General features: G+C 35.8%; 1 protein-coding gene across 1 annotated transcript in view; it reads left to right on the top strand.

The window, feature by feature from the left end:
* MMP16 (matrix metallopeptidase 16) overlaps positions 1–27,246 on the top strand; it is a gene marked incomplete at both ends in the record, with an annotated part of 181,791 nt that overhangs the window by 109,202 nt on the left and 45,343 nt on the right. The window contains 2 exons of the mRNA XM_084281518.1: positions 187–491; positions 21,332–21,493. Of these exons, the coding sequence (XP_084137644.1) occupies positions 187–491; positions 21,332–21,493 (467 nt within the window). The remainder of the gene's footprint in view (positions 1–186; positions 492–21,331; positions 21,494–27,246) is intronic.

Here is a 27,246-nt window from a genome sequence, read left to right as displayed (position 1 = left end):
ATGAATTAACACAATAATTTCTCACCTGCTTGTTTAAAAATACTTTTCTTAAGGAATATAAAACAACACTAATATGTTTTATTAAAAGCTCTATGTTTTTAATAATCTAGTGAAAAGTGGATGTGAGCAGTGTCACTTACCACTCTGTAAAATTTAATCTATTTACTCTTTCTCTGTTTCTTTCAGCATTAAGAACGTCACTCCAAAAGTAGGTGATGCTGAAACTCGTAAAGCCATTCGCCGTGCCTTTGATGTGTGGCAGAATGTAACTCCTCTAACATTTGAAGAAGTTCCTTATATTGAATTAGAAAATGGCAAGAGGGACGTGGATATTACAATCATTTTTGCATCAGGTTTTCATGGAGACAGTTCTCCCTTTGACGGGGAGGGAGGATTTTTGGCCCATGCATATTTCCCTGGGCCAGGAATTGGGGGAGACACTCATTTTGACTCAGATGAGCCATGGACTTTGGGAAATCCTAATCATGATGGTAAGAGAAGATTTCAATTTAAACAAAATAATTAATATTAATTAAAGCATCTCATGAATTTTCAGCTATTTCCATGCTTCCCTGTCCTTAAGTCACATAGTTTTCTACCCTAAGTTTATGTTGCTTTAGAAATATCTTCAGTTAATTGGTCTATTAGGAATCTTCAATAGAAAGTTTCTGTCTAAATGTAACTCAGAGCGTGAAGAAGTGTTTCTCTTGAAACACATTAAATTCTTGTTAGGAACCCTTGTGTTAATTCAAGCATTGTACTGATGAGTGTTTACATAAACAAGTTGCATTTTGTACTTGTTGGCCATATGGATTTTATTTAGGTTTAGGGAAAATGGAATGTTCATTAGAAGTGATATGAGAGATTAAGAACTGATACTTCTCACCGATACCTATCTGTATAAAACCTAGTCTTCTGTTTTACTTAATGGTGATGCAATAGTAGCATTTAAAGTCAACTCTTAAGGGTGCTATTCCAAGAACAGAATTAGTGCTTCCCAATAACTTTTGAACCTTTTTTTTGGAGCTCATAAGAGAAAGCTGGGGAAGGACTCTTTAGCAAAGAAGGTAGTGATAGGACTAGGAGTAAGGGTTTAAAACTAGAAGTTAGATTTAGGTTAGATATTAGGAAGAAATTCTTTACTCAGAGGGTGGTGAGGCACTGGCACTGGTTGCCCAGAGAAGCTGTGGATGGCCCCTGATGGTGTTCAATGCCAGGTTTGATGGGTCTTTGAGCAACCTGGTCTAGAGGTAGGTCTCCCTGTCCATGGCAGGGAGTTTGGAACTAGACGATCGTTAAGGTCCCTTACAGCCCAAACCATTCTGTGATTCGTAATTACTTATTTAAGTTGTAAATGCCTCAGAGTTAAAGAAGTTACTACAGTTGGTACATCTAAAATTTGCTAAGTGAAGACTACAGATACTCTTTAATGATACTATTTGCAGAAGAATAATATGGCCTTTGCTGAGCTCCAAGTTCATGTGATTAAATTACTGTTATTATCTAATAAGCCTAATTTAAAGCTATCTCTGCAGAACAGTATCAAGGAAAAACTTTTTTTTGTAGACTTACTGTGCATTTGCTGCTTTGGCCCCAGTTGTCCTAGTAGATCTCTCTAACTCATTTCCATAGTTTGAGAGAGTCTCTTCAGCAAACAATGACATATAGAAGAAGACATACAGATGCACAAAGAGGATGCTATTGGTACACAAAAGATGATAAAGACGACAATTAAGTGCAAAACTGTTATATTTGAATGTTAAACCAAATTTGTGAACAATTAAGGACTTTATTTAACTCCTTTCTTTCCTCTCTTTTTCATCTTCTGAGTCTAATTCAGAGCTCTATGTGTACCAGTATTTGTAGCCTTGTGCTTACAACAAAGTCTCAACTTAATAGTTCAGGGGTATAAATAGGATATTGTGATGATTCTGATGGGAAATACTTGTATTGTGTAAGGGTCAGTGAAGCAAGAACAGTATACTGCATTGTGGAGGCCTTTAGTAGCAGAATGGGTTCAAGAAGCTTATTTCCTATGGACTGAGCCCCAGATTCTTATTGGAGCAAAACATATTGCACTGCTTATATTTGCCCTCCACAAGCTCAGATCAAAGAAACAGCAGTGGGAGTCTTCTCTTTGTGCAGCTCAGGTAAATAGTCACAGCATTGTGAGGCTAAATGAAAGTGTTCTTATGGACTCTGTGGGAGACCAACACTGCACATAATGTTCTATCTTTTTTAAGTTATTACTTAAGCACACAGGAAAATCTACAGACGTGTATGTTGAAGGCAAGGTGTCAATTTAAAATGTGATAACTCCTTTGGAACAGTTCCACATATGGATACTTTTAGTCTCCATGAAAATGTGCGACCTTCTGGCTATCTTCTTCTACTCTAACTTAGATATTTTTCAGAGTGCAAAATGACATGCATTTCTTAATGTGTTTTCTTGTGGTTGTGTTTTGTAGAATAGTTGTCAAGAGCTATTTCTTGTATTAACTCATTTTAAAATATCTTGAAGGAAAAAAGTAAGTGAAAGTAAAATGATACTATCATTAAAACTGTGTTTTTATATATCTTAGAGGACTGACCTTTTATAAGAAAATTTTTGTTATCTATGTCATGAAGTGCCAACAGGTATCACAGGAAATATGTTTTGCAAGTGTAATAACGTACTTTGATGTGCTCATATATCCTTTTTGAGGGAGTCAGATTTCTGTTAAAATGGGATAGTCAAGATAGAAAACCCACAATAGTTTATGACTGCAAAATTTCTGCAAAATACATTGAAATTAAATATCTTATCAATGTAAATATTCTGAAGAATTTTGGCAAATTCTAGTTTCACTGTTGAAATTGTATGTACATTGGATCTTAGGTCATAGTTATTGTCTAAATGAAAGTATTACGTGATTGTCAGCCTAGAAATATCAACCTAAGTACAGTTGATATATGTACTCAGAGTTGCTATTTGTCCGTGACTTCCAGTTATCAGGTAGGCCTGTGCTGATGATCTTACTGCATTAGCTGATGATCTTACTGCATTAGCTTAGGTCTAGGAATCCTGAAGGAATGTCCACATTTTTGTTTTTGTTGTTGTTTTGTGACTGGAAAAAATCTCCAGGTGGAAAAAAAAGACAAGCATGCCATTTGGGATTGACAGGAAGGAAAGACTTACAGCTCTCTTAGGCTCCCTATCATCTTGAGCTCAGTCTCAGAACACTGAAAAGCAGAAGTTTGAAAAATATCTTTCTGATCTTAGCCATGAGTCATTTTTCCTGGGCGAGTGTCATTTTTTTAAGCTTCATTGCTGCCATAGTCCTGCAATACTCAACTCCATGTAGTATTGTTAGAAATCCAATACAAGGGTAAAAACCTTTGGTCATAAATTTTTGGTTTTGTTTTTGAATTAAATCTCACCCCAAAGAATCTTTTTCTCTGATTACAATTCTGTTATTCCAGAGTGATTTGAAAACATAGATCAGCTTGCTTATTTAGCAGCAAAATGCAAGTCTTAGGTCCTCTTGAAAAGTACTAGCCTGATTTTCCACCTTTTAGTGTTCTGCTAATGAAAACTGCTTGCCATACTCTCTAACTCAGAAAACACAAGCAACTCCTTGGAAAGTTTTCAAAGACAGTTTTCCTTTTTAAATTATTATTTTTTAAATATATGTATATATTTAATAAGCACAAAACAAGAATATAAATTATCATACACAAATTCAGTACTCATTACTTTATATTGACTAGTTAATAGCACTGTCCTCATACTTTGGGTGATTTGTTGTTACTAGGTTTTTGTTGTCATTTTCTTATCATGCTTTCTTGATTTTATTTTGTTTTGCTTGGTTTCAATAACGTTACAGACTGAGGGGTCGTTTTCAATAGAAACACATAATCTCTGCATCTTAGTGCTGTTTACCATTGTTATCACTTCAGGGTCATTTTTTGCGGCTTGTACACCTATTTTAACAAGGTGGTGAAAAAGGTCTGTGCTTTGTGGGGTCTGCACTTTTCCCTCATTCTGAGGAGCGAATAAGACTTTTGTAGGAGTAGAGACTAATGGGCCTGTTGCTCAGAAGACAAACAAACAAACAAACAAAAACACTCTGGTCACACAAATTAACACTTGCAGACTCTCTATAATGATCTTTTTCTTTTTTTTTTTTCTTTTTTTTTTTTTTTTTTTTTTTTCTGGATACCCTATAAACTGAGTACAGCTGATACCTTAATTCCAGCTAAACTGTAGTGAACTCTTCTCTGAATTTCCATTGTGCTGCTGGTGATTGCAAACAATATTGGTTTTACCTTGCTGGGCTGCTGAACTTCACCACAACTGCTCTCACTCCCCCTCAAAAGAAGAGGAGAAGAAAGTATTCTGGAAAGGAAAAAAAAAAGGGGGGGGGGGAGCTCATGGGTTGAGAAAAAAATAATTTATTTAATTCAAGGGAAAATAAAGAGGGAAAAAACAACAACAAAGACTGCTTGAAAGCACAGAGACACAGAGAGAGGGGGAAAAAATCTTTTTTTTTTCCTATTTCCCTGAAGAGAAATCCTATTTCCCTTCAACAAGCGATGTTTGGCCACGTCCAGGGAAGCAGGGCCTCAATACACATAGCAGTTGTATAGGAGGACAGACATCTTCATAATGAGAGCCACCTTCCCCTTCCCCACCCCCCACCTCCTCCATGCCTTTTCCCCTTTCCTACCTTTTATTGCTGAGTGTGACACCACATGGCATGGAATATCCCCTTGGTCAGTTTAGGTCAGCTGCCCTGGTGATGCTCCCTCCACACCTCTTGCCCACTCCCAGTCTGCTGGTTGGGGTTTGGAGGGAGTCCTGATGCTGTGCCGGTATTGTGCAGCAATAGACACAACACTGGTGTGATACCAGTGCTGTTCTAGCTACAGGTGCAGAACACACCATTGTATGGGCTGCAGCAGGGAAAGTTTAGTTTGTTTAGTCTCAAGATTATTTTGGTAGCACTTTGCAACTGTAGTAGAAGAGGATGGAAGAAACAAACATTGAAAGTGAAACACTAGTCAGGAACAGGAAATCAGAAAGGATGTGAAAATCACAGGAAAATATTTCACAAAGAGCACAGTTTAGATTAATAACAAGACAAACATATACATGTAAAATAAGGAAATAGAGGTCATACAGGATGGACAATTAGAGATGTAAACAACAATAAAAAAAAAAAACAGATGAAAATAAGCAACATCAACTGACATAAGTATTTATTTGAAAAATCAGTGTTTATTAAAAACAAACAAACAAACAAAAACAACAACTTTATTTTCTCCTAAATTTATATGCTGGAAAGAATAAGAAGGAAAAAAAGGAAAAGGAAAAAAATCTTAATATATCAATCTGGAGGCGAGGAGAAGATTTCATTGTCCCTATGACTCCGATCCATTTAGGTGATATACATCACCTCATTTTTGGAGTGAAAAGTATTTAGACAATGAATGATGTATCCAGGAAAGGACAATGATGTCTTGCTAAGAGCGGCAATATTTTGGAGGTATAGTATTGTCAAAATCCTTAACCAGAAGTCTTTTTCAAAATATATTTTCAGTTGAAAATATTTGAAATCACTGTATAGAAATTCAGAGTCATTGACAGGGATGAGAGGAGGCAGGGACTGCCTCTACTGTTAGCTGCTAGCATAAAAATGTCTTCCTGTACTGAAGCTGATGGTAGTGTTCTTGTTGGCTTTAATGGGGCTCTGTCACATGTTGTCTTCATCTGGCCATTTTTAAATCTGGAACACATAAAGTTTTAAGGTACTGCAATATAATTAAAGGTTGAAGTATCAGATTCTAGTAGAATAACTAGTGTGCTAGATTTCTGGACATGCTGCTTCATTAGTAGTTGTTAAGCTTCAGAGCCTCCTCCCCTATCCTCCAAGTTACTGCAGCATGATGTATATGCATTCTCAAGGTCTTAGGGATACGATGCTTTCCCTATTGTAAAACAGGCAATTTTATGTTTCTACTTATACTCTTCACATTTTACTTTGGTTTTGAGCAGCAGTGTTTATAAATCTGTGGAAATTTTAAATAATATCTGCTGAGCATAGATATTTGCTACTGGAAAAAATAGATGATGTATTTCTATAACAACACAGTTATGAATAGGACTTATCTTGCAGATCTGCTTTGTCAATAGAATATAGTAATAGAATCAGCAGGATCAATCAGAAGGACAATTTTCCTATGTTTACTTCAAAAAAATCAAATTACAAAGAAAACAAAACATATGTTTTATACAGGACTCACTAGATCTGATCTCATTGTGAAATATGATTTCACACTTGTAAATGAAGGTTGCTTAGGATCCCACTACCGGACTTTTGAGAAAGAGAGGAGGCAATATCAGATCTCAGAGTTGCTAAATGCAGTGTACACATTGAGGTTGTTTTTGAAGTGATAAAGTCCACTTGAAATGATAATATGTCCCCTATTATAGGATAACTAGCTAGAGTGTTCTGGAGTAAGGGGTGTTGCTTGCTTGCTTGCTTTATTTATTATTTTGGAAAGCCTTGAAGAGGACAAGTACTAACCTCAATTCATTTTGCACCCTTCCCATTAACTTAACAGTGAGCAGTACCAAAGCTAAATGAATCTCAGACCTTCCATCATTTATAATTTCTGAAGACCTAAGCGAGGAACAGATGAAGAGACTGAAAGCAGTCTTCTGAACAGTGACTTCAGACAAAGCTAGATTATCTTTAGAAACCTGTGTGTCTTGACTAGTTCTGTTGGTAAATACCAGCAGACATTTAGTAGATGAAGTTTGGGTAAAATCCTGATAATCTTTGGCAGTCCCAACCCACTGAAGCCAGGTTCCTAACTAATGACTATGTTCAGAAGCTTCATGTTGGCAAGCAGTAGTTGGGAATGAAAGGGCTGTGATGATTTTTGGAGTTCAACGTCACTGCTGTCTGTTTGTTGAATGAAACACAAACTATTTCTATCAGGTGGGAATAGTGACTGAGATGCAACTGTTATTCCTCCTCACTTTTACCTTATATATTTTCAATTAATCTCTTTTACCTGGATTTATTTTATATTTTATTACAAACATAATTACTATTAAATATAGTAAAGCTCTCAGATGGAATCCTAAAAATTATGGCAGAGTAAATAGATCAGAAAGAAGACTTTCAGAGAGCAGCCAATCATGGATGAAGATATATTTTAATAGACAAATCCATCAGTAATACATATCATCATATTTTTTATAGCTTCTTAATGTATATATGTCCTTTCTCCAGCTGAGAGTAGCTGAAAACATTTTTTTGCAAACTGCCAGAAACTAGATGGCTTAACTTAACTTAAAGCATAAACTCCTGCTTCAACTTCAAAAATTGCATTGGTTTATCAAAATTGATTTTAGATTTGTCTGGCAAAATGCACTTAAGTTAGTTTAGCTCTTCTTTAAATCATTTTTTTTTTTTTTTAAGTGAGTGTTTGAATGGAGAGTATAGTACTTTTAACTAGATTAATTTAAGATTGACCTACTTACACATGTGCAGCTTTTTAAAACAGCAAGATTTAGAAGTAGCTCTTGGGGAAAACAAGGATGTCTCGAGAGCTTAGACTTCAAGCAGATTAGAGATGATGCTTAATGTACCAATTGCTGACTAAAATCTAACTGCAGAAGTCTGACTTCCAGTGGCAAAAAATACTTGGCAAAACTAAGTATAAGCTCTCCTCAGATAAAACAGTAGATCAGTAGAATTCATTTGATACTCCTATCCTCATATTAATATCTGCCAGAGAAACAGAAATAAAATATACATGCATTTGTTGTTGTTGTTGTTTAATGTCTGTAGCAAAATTACTACACAATACTGAAATTCTGTAGAAAGAGGCCTTTAAACAAAATAACACAATAAATAATAGTAAATGATATTTTATTACAGAAGTACTAGGTATTTTTGGTGTACGTTTGCTTTTAAGCGTAAGGAGAATATGTTTGTAGCATGCTTACATTCATGTGGAATAGTTGCAATTTTTATATACGTGAATCTGTCTTTGGAAGAACAAGTACAAAACTTCATAAGGATTTGGTAATTTTTTGCTAACTCTGTAGTACTCAAAAATTACAAGTTTTACAGACAAACAAAAAAAAAACTCTGTCACTTTGTACTATGCAGTTGATAGATCGTTCACGTTGCCAAGCAAAAGCTTTCGGGATTTGATGCAAATACAGTATCTAATGTAGATAGATATTTGGACTTTAGTTAGTGCATAGATTATGCTGTGGGCTCTGTTTTGGCAGCCAGGAAAAATTTATGAAAATCTTAATCTCTGAAGTGCATAGATCAACTTGTAGTAAATTTCTTTTGGCTGCCAATGTCACAGTGCAGCAGATATATGCTGTTGGAAATATGAACCAGTGGAGTTGTGAAAACCATGTCTCCTAAGGGAGATTTGCGTCTCAAACAATGCATGTCATATGCTATGGTTAGGTAAAAAGCAAGCTGAGCACTTCAGATTAAAGGAAGCTCTGTATTACAATTTTAACATTACTTTCATTTCATAAAGCCTAGTGCTCTTGCTTACTTGATTATTTTAATAAACTTTTATTCATATTGAGTTTAATCTGCAATCAAGCAGTGTGACCTAGTAGTCATCACATGCTTGTTTTCCAGTTCTTTACTAGGATAAATATTTAAAAGCTGATTGTGTTCCTTATATATATATATATATATAGTATCATACTTATCTTATGTAAATACTTACGTATTTTAAACACAGAATTAACAACATGGGTTCCTAGAAATCAACCTATTCTTAATAGGGCTATTAGCTGATACCTAGGGAAGAGGATAAGAGCAAGGGCAAGCATGTGGCAACAAAAACCCTGGCATATTCACTCCTAGCTTCCAAAAATCTGTGACTCATTGACTTTCTGAGCCAGAGGCCATATTTCTGTGTTTAATAGCCTTTGAGGGATTTCCTTTCATGAACTGGTATAATCTCTTTTTTAACCCATGTAAGCATTTAGTATCCACAACATCCTGTGGCAGTGTGTTTTATAGTTTAAGCAGATGTGAAAAGCTATCTGTTCTTGATTTTTAAAGTTGCCATTTATAAATTCACTTTAGGTACACTGATACTCATATTATGAGGAAGTATTTCCCTAATCATTTTATCTATGCCATTAATAATTGTATGGATCTCGGTCACATCTTGTTTCCAGGCTAAAGATACCTAACTTTTTGAAGTTACAGCTTTGTTTATGTATGGTTACAAGGTTAAAGAAGCCCAACTTCTGTTTTAAACTAAACCTATTTGAATGCGAAAATGAGGTAATTAGCAGTATTATAAAATACAGCAAAGAAACAAACAATTACGTTTATAGCATATCACGATGCTGAAGATGCCAGAAAATATTTAAAAGAACTTTGCAAGCTACAGACAAATGGAGTAATTGATGATTCTTTTCATTTCACGATTCTCCCTGAAATTCAGGAGTCAACTCGTACACATATAATATTTTTTATGGCTAAACCTCAAGGCTTTCATTATTTAGAAAACAAATCACTCTTTCCCCAATAGTGAGTGTGTGTTATGCTGTTAGAATTTAACAGGGTAATCTGTTTTCAGGCTTCACAGATCTTACATGGATTATACTTGTTTGGTGTGCATACACCCACTTGTTCCATGTCCAGTCACCCCAAGTTGTTGCATAAAATGATAACTCTGAACCATTCAGTGTGTACTTAAAAGTATTACTATGGTATGTAGAGCTATGGATGTAGAGCTGCACTTGCGAATAGAGAGGCCCCTTTAGTTATTGAAGAGATGCATTATATGCATCCATAAATGGCCCTGGGTAGCTTGTGAGGACTCAGTCATGAGGCATAGGAATATACAGACATGAGAAGTGGATCTTTCTAATATATCCCATGTACTGCCTGGAAACCAGATGTTGGAAAATATTAACCATTGGCAAGGTAATTAACTCATTTTCTATTTGTTGTTGTTGTTTGTTTGTTTGTTTGTTTTTGCTTTCATGGAAAACCATTTTAGCTTTGAGAAAAGTGCTTAATTTACATGTTGTTAAAAGGGAAACTTAAACACTGGCACTCAGTGAAGGCAGGGACGTGGATGAATCCAGCCCCATGTTCTAGACGTGTGTTCAGTTGGCCCATTTTAATATATCTCTGGGGCTATCAATATCATACTCTCAGCTTCTGTCTTGACCTAAAATTGTTAAGTACACTAATATGCTATCTGAAAGAGAGGCTGAGGAATAAGTCAAAGAGATGGACTTTGTAGTATTCCTAATTAAAGCAATGGAAATGTAGTCTGTTAAGCACATCTTACACAGTGTTTTTAGTGTCTATAGCTCCAAGGCGGTATTTACACTATGGCTTATTTGCCAAACAGAAATGGTCATGATGCAGGCAGTAAATCAAAAACGAAGTGTAATAAGATTTACTAAGTTGCATATTACTTCCATCATTGTGTAGGCAAACACAGACCGTTGCAAGCCTATATGGAGTAGCTAGGGAAGCTGCAAATTCAGTTATCCATTTGAACTACAACTGGAGGTTATTTCCCACATACTAGGGCCAGTAGAACAAACTTCTTGCATTAGCCATCTGTCTTAATTCGCTATCAGCCAGTCTTAAACTGCTAATGAGAACTGTTAAAACTAAAGTGGTTGACTTTGCATGGAAATGAATGATGAAAGTTCACATTGCCTGTTACATCGACTTCATTGCCAAAGAAACATTTAGCTGAAAGACAGAATGGCCCCTCACAGACAATTTCTGTAACCATTGCAGGTATGTACAGAAAAGAAACAGACCACACCATTATTATTAATATTATTGTTGTCGTCTAGAGGCCTTTGTCTCTAACAGCTGGTTATACAACAACAAAAATTTTATTACTGTCTTCCCAAACTGGATTCATTGGATCAGACACCTGTATACTGAGAGTAGTGAGTTAACATGGGGAATGTAGTTGAAAAATATTTGTTAAGCTCATTAATATGTTGAAGCAAATGATGTGTCTTTTCAATGTGTCACAAAAAAAAAAAAAGTGCTTTTTTTTTTTTTTTTTTCTGTAGCGAGGTAGAAAGATTATTTATTTATTTATTTATTTATTTATTTATTTATTTATTTTGGGGGGGAGAGCAGATCGATGTAGTTTGAACAAGTGCATATAGAAAATGTGGGTCAGCCTTTTCATGATTATTTTCCTAATCCCAGAACCCCTCACATACGGTTACTGTGTGAGAAAGAGAGGAAAAGAGAGAAAGAAAGAGAGAGAGAGAGAAAGAAAGAAAGAGAGAGAAATAGAGAGAAAGAGAGAGAAAGACCTCACACACAACAAATAAATCTAGCTCCTACCTTTCCTCCTCTTAGCAGAAAGTTTAGCAGATTTTAAGTCTGGGTCCTGAATCTGAGAGAGCTTCATATAAATCTTCTCCATGACAAACAGTTATTGAAAAGGGGGAAAAATTAAATTATTTAACATATTCTAGTGTTATTTTTATCCCCTATACATCTTTTTATGTTCTCCATCATCTATCAGAAAGACAGTATTTCTTTAAAATGTATACTCTAAAAATAATTATAACAGCTCTAATGCTAATTATAAGGAAACTGCTTTATGAGATTTCACACCACAGCCTGAATTTCGAGTTCATTTCAGGTCCACTTGCTATGGACACCTTATGAAAATCCATACTGTTAAACAAGCCAGGTCAAAAAAAAAAAAAAAAAAAAAGGAAGTTACCTTTTTGATCAAAAATAAATTGCCATAAAAGGCAGAATCAGTTCACACACACACACACACAAGAATAGCTTGAAACTATATTTTTATCAGTCCGAGATAGTAGACATAATTTAGGAAAGAGAATTATCTGTGAGTATTTTAAAAAATACCTATGACCCTCAAATTGTCCCATTAAATGGAAAGTTGCATTTTTGCTGTTCAAAGAGGGTACTGGGCTCGGGACTCCAAATCTCATGTTGGATCTTAGAGTCTCTGTTGGCTGCTAAGACCGCTTTGTGGAGACTTTTTCTCCAAGACAGTGGTTCTAAGATTTTTTTTCCACAGACATTCTATAGGATATCATTATTGTGCTGACCCCTCCTCTTCCTGTCTTTTCAGAGGCAAACAGATTGGAAAAATCACACTCCCAATTACTATGCATATTGTCATTGTTTCCTGAGAAGGAGACAGGAACTTTACATAATTGTGTATTTCTTTATCTGTTAGGAAGAAAATTAATATATTGTTGTAGCAAAAGTAGAATGTAAGCTAACCCTAAAATATAAGGAAACCTCATATATAACTTTTTTTAAGAACAGCATATGACTGTCTAATGAAAGACTTTCTCACAATGTCTGTGTTCTCAAATCTAGAGAATAATTTGTGCTTTACTCTGTCAATTCTGTACTTCAAAATGCTTAAACCATATGTTCTTGAGGCCATATTTTTTTTCTAAGTCTATATTTAGATTCTTTCCTAAGTGGTTTGCATTTCAAAAAATGCTGAGCGTTTAGCACCAGTACCTGGAAACATCTACAGCTAAAATATCAGGTTGGGGAAAAGATGAAAAAAGAAAGATCAAAAAGGACCAGCTAAATTAAAAGAATAATATTGTTTGTGCAAAAAGCTTTGTTGTAGAGGACAGGTTTAAGTCTCTAGTTCAAGTAAACGATGAATGCTTCCTGATTTTGTACACAGAATTAAATCTGTATCTTGTACTTTATAATTAATGTTTTGCCATGGGCCTAAATGAAAAGACCTAAGTCAGAAACCAGCAGCATCAGGGGGTGGAATCAATCTGACCAAATGTTGATGTTTATATCTGAGTTAATCTCATAGAGTTCCTTTGTAGTTAGAGATATATTGCCTGCAATGTTGAAACCGTGCAATTTCAGATTAGAGAAGGAGAACTGAAGTAATAACTGCTTCCAAATAATAGCACCAACTGGGATACAAGGAAATCTCAGAAGCAGAGATGCCTGCTGGGGGAACAGTTCAGTATTACACTCAGACAAGGTAGTTACTGGTGCAGACTATCCCTGTTGTATGACAGGACAAACACCTTCCTGTTGATTTAAATATGGTAATACACAAATGATTGCACAACTTAAATTTTGAACATGTCACAGGTAATATGGTAATATGTAAACATATATTTGTTTTCCATTACCATAAGAATTATATATATCTCTGTTCTGTTGATGCAGTTGGAGAACTGATGGAACATAAGAAAATGGGGTAAGCATTGTGTCCAAGAAAAAAAAAATATATATATATATATGGAAAATTCTATCATGATTTTTTCTCTTAATAGGAACTAAACAGGCAACACAACTATAAAGAAAGAAGAACCACTCACATAAAATTCCCAAATATAAATCCAATGGTATGTCACTTTATCTTTAAAAAAATCTTAGTCATATATATATGTTAAGTAGGATACGAATAACAACCTGTACCTGGCTTTAGTGTGAATTAAATTAGAGCATGATATAATTAATCTCAGTAGTTTAACTGAGACTGGGTAAAAAATTATGTCTGCAGAGTGCCAACACATGCTTTATACATAAATTAAATTGTACGTGGTTCTATTTCGGTGATTTCAGTGATCTTCAGGACCTGTACAGATTTCTGCCCCATGGCAAGTTACATCTATTGTGAATATTGGCAGCATGACTTTGACCGTCCTCCTGGTAATTGCACATATTTCTCATTATAGTTGGATACACAGGACGTTAAGGGAAACGAAGAAGAAAAAACAACAACAATAACAAAAACATCTCTTCAAAACAAAAGTAGCTGCGGTGTTAACAAGCCAACATTTTATCTGAGTGGTTTTGAGTCAAAATCTACATTTGTTGTTGTCAAAGTCAATGATTTGATTTTAATATTGAATCAGCCTCAATTTTATTTTTATCCTTTTATTTTTATCCTTTCCCACCCTGGCACTCACTCAGGAGTGGTAGAAGGATGTCCATTCCCTGTACATGAATGACCCTTAAGGACAGGACCATGCAAGAGAGCTGATAAATATGTGATACATGCTCTTGTCACACACATATTCAAACATTCAGTCTCAGCATGTGTTCATTCTCACAGCCTTCAGAAATAAGTTTTAAATACTTCTACAGCTTATTGTTCCCACAGCAACAACCAAAAACAGCAACAAAGAGACGACAGGAAAAATTATAAATAGATAAGGCTGCTACAGTATGTGCAACATTTGCAAATGCATTGAGACTACTGGAAAAATAGATTAAATGTTATTTAGCATCCTAGTCATTTGTAATGTTCCAAGAATAACCATTGTATTTTCAAACCTTTTGACTGGTGTAAGTTCTGAGAGAAATTAATTTATAATTTTATAACAAAATTAAAAATTCCAATATAATTTTAATTTGATTTATTTAAAATAATTAGTATCTAAAGATGGCCATGAGCACATACAAAATAGTACTTTTCAGTCTGCTAAGTGACATGGCTTCATTACTATCTGAATGCAAATGCCATCTGAGAATAATATAAAAATTTGGTAGTAGACCTGCATGCTGAAGCAGTTAATCCCAGGAGATCGACAGAAATTAATCCTGGGAGCTAAAGACTCAGCACAAGTGTAGATGTTCTTAGTCTTTTTAGGTTCACTGTCACAGCAGGGTTTCCTCAAAGCATGAAACAAAACAGTAAGCAGTATATTTGCAGAACCTTATTTACACCTTTTGGGGAAGCAGCATGCTCTAGTACCTTGCTTACCTCCCTAGGATAATTTCCAACTGCTTGACTTCTCACTTTTTAGAGATATTGATATTAATACATGAGTCAGAGTAATTTGTGATATCTTTTATTACTAGTAATTAGAAGTACGAGAGAAAAAAAAAAAAAAAAAAAAGTGGAAAGATCCTTACACCATGTTGTTTTAGAAAGAAAATTAAGAATATCTGAAGTAATTAATTATACCCATTTCAAGTTATTTACTAGATGGTTGTATAAATGATAATAAATATAAGTGGTAAAGCAAAAAGTCTTACCTTCTGCACGTCCTCCCCTTTTAAAGCAGAGGCTGATATGTTTTATAAAAGAATGTGGGCTCCATTCAAAGATGTTTTTTATCAGACTCTTGACTTCTTCTAAATTATGCCTAGAATATGCAGAACCAGTAGAAAACTGCCTGAAAAGACATACACTCTTCTAAACTCACATATCCTTAATGAGTTTCAGCAATGATCACTGAGTCACCTTAAGACAGTCCTGCTGAATATTCCCTTGTCAAATTTCAAGCAAGCTAGTTTAAATTTCACACTAATCTCCTGGTCAGTTTAAAATAGAGTATTTTTTAAAGAAGTATACACATGTGGGCGTAGGTATACTAAATGATATACAGAGTGTATTAGTACATGCTTTCTATATATAATAAACTTCTTGTGTCTCCCTACTGTTTCCAAATATATATACATTTCAGCAAAACAATCTGCAAATATTGCAGTCTATGTATTAGCTTATATATAATGACAGAATAAATGAAATACATTTTTGTGTCATTCTTTTTAGTCACAGTGGAAAAATGACTAAATGGGATTTAGTATTTAAGTCTTCAAAATGCACTGTATACACAAAATAGGTACACCAAGTTCATACAGAAAATGGATATACTCTGTATCATACTTTTTTTTTTTTTTAATTTAAAACCAGAAAAGCAACAACAATAACAAACAACAGTTTTATTCTTTTGTCAAAGCTATGGCACCATCTCTCCTTTTTCTTGGAAAATTCTTCTCCAAATAACCATAAAGCTAACAATTTTCAGTGACTGATAAAAGTTTGAGATAACATCAAGCAACAGTATATGATTTCCTAGGCTGGGAAATGTGGCACTTTTATTTGTATAAGAGCATGCCTATGATTTGTATCTAGGACCATTTATACGCATATATAGCATGCATATATTGCGTTTATGTAAGAGCATACATATGCTTAATTCTGCTGTATTCAATACGGTGACAGAGAGAAAAAGTCTTCTTTTATCACTGACTGTTGAAGTATTGCATTCAAAATTCTGTCCTGTCTGGAAATAAAAATAATAACATAGATATACAACTTCCATTTTTCTGTATGCCACATGCAGTAAGAATCTTATTCTAAATCTTGCAGCATTTCAGCAAGTTTGGATTAGCAGCTTTGATCTGGTGATTTAATGGTATAAATGAACCAAATAACAAAAATGCAAATTGTAAATACGTCAGACAAGTTCATGGACAGTACATGTGTAATATTCTCTGATGAACTATGAAGTTGCCTCTGGAGTACCGGTTTGTTGACAACAGATACGAAATGGGAGTCTTTCTTGTACAGATTTACATTTCAAATTCATATGTGTTTAATCTGAAATATTCTGTGTCGTAGAAAAAGATTTGAGAAAAAAAAAGAAATGGTCTGTATATAAAGTAGTTTTGTAGTGTTCCAGTTTGTTTCACATTTGAAATTCATCTTCTAGCTTTGTTTTGTTGTTCTCTGGATATAGAAGTCTACAAAATTTAGGTCACTTGGCATTTGAAAGATGGATAACTTTTGAGCTCATAATGTATTGTAGCAGTTACTATCATGTGCCAAGGAGAAGAACCAAGTGACATGCCTTGGGGTGTCATTTAGTACTATGTAAAAAAGATGGCCAAGTGACAAATCTAACAGTTGGTAAGCCATTAGCGTATTACTTTTCTAAATTAAGCTCACATACCATTTAAAGCAGGAAATAATGTCTCCAGTACTAGCGTTTCTTAATAGCTTGCTGTGGACAAACATATTAGCTTTGTTTCTCTGTAGACATGAAAAATAGTGTATATATTAGCTACAGAGGTTTCTCCATACACTGTGCTCCACAGTGTTGGCTGCTGAATATTTGATATATTAATACATATTTATATTCTGGAGTTTGGGCAGTGATTGTAAAGTCAGGCAGATTTAGTGCCTAAAATAGTTTATAGCCTCAGAGAAAAGTGTCAGTATAAAAATAATCATTTTGTCTTAGTTTCTTACACACAGTATTATTTTTTTTTTTCAATGTGGAATTAAACCTGAGATAAAATATGAAAAACAATCACAATATGTTTGATATTATATCCTACCTATTCTGAATTTCTGTGTTAATAACAGAAGACCAGGGATGCACAGATTTTGGACTTGTGAAATATATTTTGCAATACTTCTCTATTACCCTATAGATAAATATAACAAGATGTAACAGACTATCACAATGAATATTCACCGCTGCATATCCCAAAGTGGCAACTTTTAGTTTAAAAGCCATCATAGTTGTATGTAGTTTAATTCTTTTTCTAGTGACTTTTTAAAGTTTTTGAGATGGTGCTTCATTTTGCCAAGTAGACTGAAATATATTTTTCTACATACATAATGTATATGGATATACAGAATCATTTGGGACTCTCTCCTTCAATGGTGAGGACTCAAAATATTTAAAAGATGATGTCCAGTGTAAGTATGCTAACAAAGCTGTCTGGAGCTTGTACTAATATTCACTTGCCTGTATACTCCATCTTTCTCTGACCACTAGACAAGGAACTGAAGTTGTCCTGTTATCAACCTTGCAGACTCAAATACACTTCTGCACAGTCTGGAGAGAAAGAATGAGCACTTTTAGGATTATCCTTCTGCATTCTCAGTAGATAGTTATAGTAAAATTGTGATGCTCAAGGCAAGTTATCTCCCAAAAGCAAATAGGGACTGACTAATTGTTGCTGAATTAGAGAGATCTAATCATGTGCAAGAGAAGAAGAATGAAAACTATGACAGTAATAAGTCCTACCTGCAGTGGTCTCATGCAACACATTCTGAACTGGTTTAAACCTCAGTTTCAACTGCACTAAGTTATTTGGGTCAGTTTAAACTCAGGATGCCCTGGAGACAATCATGACTCTTGATGGAAATAGTTATGAAAAATGGAACTATTTGACTATAAGTAGAAAATATGTTCCCTGTTAAATCACGCTGTCACCCCAGGCAAGAATGTTATTCTCCCAGTTTTTTCCTGTGACCTTCTCCTTTCCCCTTTACCTGTTTACTCCAAGGGCAGTTCTACCTCTAGTTTACCACATTTAATAGCTACCTTGATATCTACCGGTTGCATTGCAGGAGGTAGAAATTACAGAGTCCTTTTGCCTTTTTCCCTTTTTCCCTTTTGGGCTTAGGTTTTTACTAAGCCTAGAGGGGCCAAGCAGATACTGATTATTTATGATTTTTCACATATGACCCCACCCAAAATACATAGGAAGAGAGACAAACACCCCTTGCATAATACCTGTTCTTTGACATAGACCCACTATCACAGTAGTAGTAGAAGTGCTCTGCCATATGCGCATTGTCTGTGATCCTGGAAGGAACACGTGCCAGTAGCAGCTTTATTTATTTACTATGTATATTCACTTCATTGTGTAATTTATGCAGCCTCAAAGTCAAGATGGAACAAGATATAGGAATTCCTAGAGATCTTTATAAATACTCAGTGGGGACTGAAGACCAAAGGATGTATTGATTCTTCAGGCATTGTATAATTGGCACAATTAGAGAGAAACAGTAGACTCTTCCAAGAGTATTTTATTAACTGTAGTTTTACGTAATTTAGAAATGGTTACAAGTTCACCTCCCAGCCCTCTCACTTCAAACAGTAGATGTTGAGTACCACACATAAAACACTCTTTAATCTATTGATACTGATCAGCGTAGCCACAGTGCCATTATTTATATTATTAAACATTCAAATATTATTAATGTAAAACTATGAAAATGGTTCAATAAATACTGTATGCGGTTTGATAGTTGAATTATTGATACAAAGACTTAGACTGGTTAATATTCTTAATTATGATGATAGGAGCCCAGGTCTAGGAGACAAATTTGCCTTTCACAAGGTCTGATGAACAAAAGGAAGTTCCATTTTACACACACAACTTAAAGCTGCACAAATAAATAATTCATTCTAATAAACCTGTGTTGAAACTCTAACTTTCATAAAATGCAGAAGAGAACTTTTGAGCCTTGTCACAATACAATAGCTATATATCTAATAGCTAATAGCACAGTAGTATCTTGTTTCATGTCTTTTCATCTTAAACTATCATTTTTTTAAAGGATATTAATTATTCCATTGTGAGTGCAGAATGAAAACATTTACAGGGTTGCTCCTGTGCATCACTTAAAATGCTGAGGTTAGCTACAGATGTTGTGGCTATGAGATACCGTCAAGATCAGTTTTGACTGGATATAGAAGGGCAAATTCAGATATCAAAAGCATTACTGAGAGGGACAGTCAAGCTCCTCAAACCTGTTACAACAGTGCACGGAGAATCTGCTTTACTATGTAAAGAACTGCACACAGATATATATACACATATAGTCAAGAAGATATTTCATCTGAAAACCACTTAATTATAAATGATAGGATAAATTTTTTCTCATTTCTAAATGCATATTATTTCACATTAATTTTTGAAAGGTGATTTTTCTGCACAGTTATACTGAATAAAGGAGCACAAGCATTTAGTTTTCCTATTTCTGGATTAAAAACAAGAAAGACGTGAAAAGACTGTCAACTAAACAGAGTTTTAACTGTGAATGTTTCCATGCTTTCAATCAGACATTTATATTACAAACATCAGCATGGTTCTATACATCATGAAGACATCTACTGCCAAGTGTTTCCCCTTTCATAGGTACTTGGAAGAAAGTTTATTTCTTGTGTCAGCAAGAGGAAATACTTGAAAAATTGAAACACTCTCAACTATGTTCTCAAAGTTCTGTAAATATATGTCTTTTTCTTCTTCTGTCTTTTTTTTTTTTTTTTTTAAACTAAATCCAATGTTTAATATTCTTATTATATTATAAAAGTACTTATAATCCCAGTGCCAGCAGTGGAATATTACTGTCTACCTCCAAAGGATTTACAGAATATAGAATGAAAGTTAGTGTTTAACATTTTTGCATCTCAATATTGATCTGTCTACTGGACCACAGTATAGACTTTACATTTCAGTTTTACTTTTTCACCATGTATACTGGTATTTCAACAAAAAGCTACCTACTCTAGGTGGAACCCCTTTAGCTTATGTCCAATGTTCTAAAAGTTATAAGCATCATAAGCTGGTAACCTAAGTTATGTTCATCATAAGCTGGTAAATTTTTGTGCGGGATAGGAACACTTCTGAGGAATGATTCCTCCCATTCCTATGTGGTGAAACTGAGCAATACATTGGATGTGAATCCTCTCCAAGTGACCAAAATCTTTCTGATGTAAAACATTTTTTCCAAAGTCTCATTATATAACAGGATGACTACAGACAGAATCTGTACAAAAGACTTATAAAAGATCATGCATTCTTAGATGAGTAAAAATAAACAAAATGAACACCATAAAGGTTGAGCTCTGAAACCTTTATAGAAATACTTCTACTAACTTTGATTTGTGTTTACTTCACAGAGTGCCATAATTCTACTGGTAACATTTCTAATTGTTTCCAATACCCTGTAATAAAAATGAAATGCGGATTTTTGGAAGGGAAAAAACAAAAGCAGTCATTATCAGTCTATAATACGAGTCTGACATTTTATTATTTAGATCTACATAAATCAAAAAGTTCTAATACTTAAGAATTTGAAAAATAAATGAAATACAATGAAATACAATGAAATACAATGAAATAAATAAGGGAATCCTATTTTGAGAATGAGATAGCAAGACACCCATATTTCCCTCATTAGAATTTCAGTTATGGTGATTCAGAAATGGACAACATGTACAAATAATCAGCAGAGGCCTGATTGCTGATTGCTTGGATGACTAAGTTCCCTGTAGGGTTTGTCCTAAATAGGTAGTCCTCAGTCTGTGAAGTTAACCACACACATCAGAGATATTTTCCTTTTGGAACTATGACTTAGTGCAAGCATTTTTACTTAGCCTAACTAAAGCATAAACCTGATGTCTAAAACTGCACACAAGCCTAGATGCCAGATATGACATTTGAACCCTGTACTAACCATGCGCATCAGTTTAAAAAGATAAACACTCACATGGTATTCATATGAGTATCATATGCTTATATGATTAGTTGCCTCTTAAAAAAAAAAAAAAAAAAAAAAAAGTTACCTTTGCAACTGCATTACCTTAATGTTTCATTGTTAATTAACTAGTAAAATTCAAATTCAATGAAAATGTCTTTCAAATGAAGAGTCCTCCACTTGTGTTATTTCTGTTACTATGCTTATTGTTTCATACATTATTTTCCCTTTCTTTTCTCCACAGGAAATGATCTGTTTCTAGTTGCTGTGCATGAACTGGGACATGCTCTGGGCTTGGAGCATTCTAATGATCCCACAGCAATCATGGCTCCATTTTACCAGTATATGGAAACTGATAACTTCAAACTACCTAATGATGATTTACAGGGCATTCAGAAGATATATGGTATGTCATACTTTAATTAGGAAACAATGTTTTCACTTAAGAATATGTTTGACAACCTCCTGTCCACATCACCTCTCTAAAATAATTTGTTGGGGTAGGCTCTGCCACTTGTTATCCCAAATGCCTTCTTGTGATAATGCCAAAAATTCTGATGAAGTTCTTTTACTTGTTTTCTCACTGTTCACAACTTGCATTCAAATTTGCACTCAGCTGGAATGGTAATCTTAAATGTTTTAAAAGGCCATAAAGAAAATATCTGCAAAGAGATCCCAATCTATTAAAATATTAAGATATGCAGGCTTTAACCATAATGAGCTTATTTCCACAGTACTCGAAGTTAATATAACTGTATGAATTGATTGCTGCTCAGTTATCAGTTTATCAGTTATAATACTAAACAGTTCCCTGGGTAGATCAATTTTGTGGTCCCTGAAAGCCCTTTTTTTTTTTGTGATAAATATAGCTAATTGATCTCAAAAGAATGTGATTATGAGTCCAAGACTTGGAGCTACACAGGGGAAAAAAAGACCCACTTTTTAATTTTTTTTTTTTTTTTTTTTTTTTTTTTTTTGTGGCTGGAAATAGGATCTAGCAAATAATCTAGCAAATGTAAATTCTGTATGTATTTGAGAATGCAAGGTAACTGAAATTTTAAAACCAAAACACAACATAGCCCTGTATGTTAGGAAGTATTTTGCTTTTCTAGAGCTGAGCAATGGTGATAACAGATTTGAGTGTTTATAAGAATAAAGGGGAGGGCCGATGAGGCAGATGTCATGGTGGGATTCTACTAAGAACCACCCAACCAGGCTGAAGTAGCAGGCAAAATATGTGGCAGTTGGGAGAACTCTCACAATCGCTAGCCCTTGTTCTCATGGGGGACTTCATCTTACCAGATGTCCGCTGGAAATACAACACAGTGGAGAGGAAACTGTCTAGCAAGTTTCTACAGTGTGTGGAAGATAATTTCCTGACACATCTGGTGAGTGAGTCAGCTAACGACAGCGCCCCTTGGGATCTTTTGCTTGTTACCAAAGAAGGACCTGTGAGTGATGTGAAGGTTGCAGGCCATCTTGGGCATAGAGATCATGAATTAATAGACTTTTTGATTCTTAGAAAAGTAAGCAGGGGGTTAGCAGAACTACCACCCTGGACTTCTAGAGAGTAGACTTTGGCCTGTTAGGGAGACTGGTTGGTGGAGTCCCTTGGGAGACAGTCCTGAAGGGCAAAGGAGTCCAGGAAGGCTGGACACCCTTCAGGATTGAAATCTTAAAAGATTTCATTCCTGAAAAAAAAATACATATATCTCACATGCCAAAAGACAAGTCGGGGTGGAAGACCAGCCTGGCTGAACAGAGAGCTATGGCTAGAACTCAGGAAGAAAAAAAGGGTTTATGACCTTTGGAAACTCAACTTGAGCTCAATCTGGCTACTGCTGTTAAAGACAATTAAAATGCTTTTATAAATACATAAACAAGAAAAGAAGGACTAAGGAGAATCTCCATCTCTTATTGGATGTGGGGGAAACATAGTGACAAGAGATGAAGTAAAGGCTGATGTACTTAATGCCTTCTTTGTCTCATTCTTTAGCAGCAAGACCAGTTGTTCACCACGTTCCCAGTTCCCTGAGTTGGCAGATAAGGATGGTGAGCAGAATGAATCCTTCATAATCCATGAGGAAATTTTTAGTGACCTGCTCGACTTAGATGTATAGACGTATGCAAGTCTATGGGGCCAAATGGGATCCACCCATGGGTACTGAAGGACTCGGTGGAAGTGCTCGCCAAGGTGCTTTCCATCATTTATCAAGAGTCCTGGCTATCAGGGGAGGTCCCAGTTGACTGCCGGCTAGCAAATGTGATTCCCATTTAAAAAAAGAGCCAGAAGGAGGATCCAGAAAACTACAGGCCTGTCAGTCTGACCTTGGAGCTGGGGAAGCTCATGGAGCAGATTATTCTGAATGCCATCACATAGCACCTACAGGGCAACCAGGTGATCAGGTCCAGTCAGTGTGGGTTTATGAAGGGCAGGTCCTGTTTGACGAACCTGATCTCCTCCTACAAGGTGATAGACTCAGTGGATAAGGGAAAGGCTGTGGATGTGGTCTACCTAGACTTCTGTAAGGCTTTTGACACTGTTTCCCAGTATTCTTCTGACCCTGGCTGCTCACAGCTTGGATGTGTGTACGCTTTGTGAGGTTAAAAGCTGGCTGAGTGGCTGAGCTCAGGGTTGTGATGAATGGAGTTAAATCCAGCTGGAAGTCAGTCATTAGTGCTGGCCCCCGGGGCTCAGTACCAAGGCCACTTCTGTTCAATATCTTTACCAATGATCTGGACAAAGGGATTGAGTTCACCTTAAGTTTACAGATAACACCAAGTTAGGCATAAGTGTTGATCTGCTTAAGGGTAGGAAGGTTCTGTGGAGGGATCTGGATAGGATGGACTGATGGGCCGAGGCCAACTCTATGAAGTTCAACAAGGCTAAGTGTCCGGTCCTGAACATGGGGCACAACAATCCCATGCAAAAATACAGGCTGGGAGAAGAGTGTCTGGAAAGCTGCCTGACGGAAAGGGACCTGGAGGTATTGGTCAGTAGCCATCTGAGTATGAGCCAGCAGTGTGCTCAGGTGACCAAGAAGGCCAACGGCATCCTGGCTTGTATCAGAAATTGTGTGGGCAGCAGGACTAGGGAAGTGATTGTCCCCCTGTACTCAGCTCTAATGAGGTCACACCTTGAATATCGTGTTCAGTTTTGGGCCCCTCACTACAAGATGGACATAGAGGTGCTGGAGCATGACCACAGAAGGGCTACGAAGCTGGGGAAGGGCTTAGAGAACAAGTCTTATGAGGAGCAGCTGAGGGACCTGGGGTTATTTAGCTTAGAGAAAAGGACACTCAGGGGAGACCTTATTGCACCCCACCTTAAAGGAGGCTATAGTGAGGTGGGATCAGTCCCTTCTCCCAAGCACTAAGTGATAAGAGGAAATGGCCTTAAATTGTGCCAGGGGAGGTTTAAGTTGTATATTAGGAAAATTTCTTCACTGACAAGGTTGTGAAGTATTGGAACAGGCTGCCTGGGGAAGTATTTGAGTCACCATCCCTGGAGGTCTTGAAAAAGAGTGTAGATGTAGTGCTTAGTGACAGGGTTTAATGGTGGGATTGGCAGTGTTATGTTAAAGGTTGGACTAGTTGATCTTAGAGATTGTTTCCAAACTAAATGATTCTGTGAAAACAATAACATTATTTTGCTTATAGGCTGAATCTAAGACTAACTCCCACATTATTTTTCCTTACACTTCCAAAGCCATAATTTTTTTCCTGGTTTTAAAGACTGATTCTATAGCTGTTTTGTTTGTTTTGTTTTGTTTATAATATATATATGTATATTTCCTACAGTGAAAAATCTGTGCTATTTCTATGTTAATGCCATGTATCCAGTTATATGATTTAGAACTCCCTTGGTTAATATTCCCCAATTAATTTTGTATTAGATTTAATTTTATACTTACAGTTATTTTCAGTTTAGAGGTTTAACTATCAGGGTTAAATTGAATATTATCAGGGGCATTCCTTGCATATCATTACTACTACAAATGACACCTATATAGATGTAGAATTACCATACTGCTAATTAGAACTCTGCTGCCATTATGATATATTTTATATTAACAAGCTTTTTAAAAACATATTGTATTAGTAAGCACTGATATATATTTTCATAAAGCTTAAATAGCAATTTCAAAATGATTAGCTTACCAAGCTTTTTTTTTTTTCTTTTTTTTTCCCTGTGTGATTAGCTAGAAGGAAGGTTGTTTCTCATGGTCTCATAACTTCGTAGTCTAGACTTGAGAGCTAGACAACAATACATTGCCAAAAACTAACCACTAAGCTCTAACAGCTGTGAGCTATACGTTAGGAGAAATGTGTTACCCCTGGGATGTAATATCTGACATCACCAGCAAATGACATATGAAAACTTTGGTTTGGGGTTAAAATCATTCCAACATGAGCTACTGCAAACTGATTCCTTTCCTCCTTTAAAATCAAGAGGTGATCGGGAATCATACGCCTCAATAAAAATGTCACGCCTATTAAAATAATTACTTTGGTCTGCAATATTCCTCAGAACACCATTATTAACTGTAAATTATAAATGTCACAAACCTTAAAACTGTAAATGAAATAAATGCCCTATTAAATTGTATGACAACTATTTGGGGAGTTTACCATTTCCTTCCATAGTCTATATTTTTCTTTAAAAAGTATGCTTATTTTGAACAAGTATCAGAAATTCAAATGGCATTTATGAAGTTTTAAGGTTGTCTTACTATTAAAATGTCTTTCTGAAATTGCTCATGAAAAATATGTTAGTTTTTTTAAGTCAAAATTGATTTTGTATTTAAATGATTTGGAGAGATGATCCAAATTTAAATTTTCATTTGTTTCCAGAAATATTACTGATCCAACTGAAACTTGCAATATTGTTGTACATGGAAAATATAAGTAAATGTACTAGTTGGAAAGGACTTTAAAGCTCATTTAATACTAACCTCGCTGTCATCGGCAGGGACACCACCCACTAGATTGTGTTGCCCAGGGCCGCATACAACCTGGCCTTGAACACTTCCAGGGATGGGGCATCCATAGTTCCTCTGGGCAACCTGTTCCAGTCCCTCATAATGAAGGATTTCTTCCTTATAACTAATCTAAATCTCCCCCCTTTTAGTTTAAAAATGTTTCCCTTCTTTCTATCACTATCTGCTTGGGTAAAAAGTCACTCTCCATCTTTTGTATAAGCCCTCTTTAACTACTGAAAGGCCACAATGACATCTCCTTGCAGTCTTCTCTTTTCCAGGCTGAACACACCCAGCTTTTTTCATAGGAGAGGTGCTCCAGCCCTATAGTCATCTTTGTGGTCCTCCTCTGGACACACTTGAACAGGTCCATGTCTTCCTTATGCTGCAGGCCCTTGCTGAGGGTACCACTGTCTATGTCTGTTCCACTGTCTACGTCATTGATAAAGATATTAAACAGCACCAGTCCCAAGACAGATTGCTGAGGGACACCACTCATTACAGGTCTCTACCTGGCCATAGTTCCGTTGACTATAACTCTCTAGCTGTAGACATCTGGCCAATTCCTTATCTACTGAATACTGCAACCTTCAAATCCATATTTCTCCAATTTAGAAACAAAGATGTCATGTCAAAAGCCCCAGAAGCCCAAGTAGATGACATGGGTTGGTCTTCTCTTGTTGACTGATGCAGTCACTCCATCACTGAATGTCGCCAGACAGGTCAGGCACAATTTGTCCATGGTGAAGCTGTGCTGACTGTCTTGGATCACTGCCTTGTCTTGTATGTGACTTGACATTGTTTCCAGGAGGATCTGTTCTATGATCCTCCCAGGCACAGGGGTGGGGCTCATCAGTCTGTAGTTCCCCTGGTCTTCATTTCTACCCTTTTTAATAATGGGAGAGATATTTCCTTTTTCCCAGTCACTAGGGACTTTTCCAGGACTTTTCAAATATGATGGAGAGAGGCTTGGCAACTACATCAGACAGCTCCCTCAGGACCCTGGAATGTATGACATTGGGTCCTATAGACTTGTGTCATCGGTTTCGTTAGGTGGTCTCGAACCTCTTCTTCTCTTAGAGTGGAAGGGACTTTACTCCCCCAGATCCTGCCCAGAGATTCAGAGAATTAGAATTGTAAAGTCATAGAATGTCTCACGTTGGAAGGGACCTTAAAGATC

This window comes from Netta rufina, assembly GCF_964035555.1.
Source record: "Netta rufina genome assembly, chromosome: 2".
NCBI lineage: Eukaryota > Metazoa > Chordata > Aves > Anseriformes > Anatidae > Netta > Netta rufina.
Note: the sequence above shows the minus strand (reverse complement) of the source record. Positions and strands in the feature narration are given on the sequence as shown.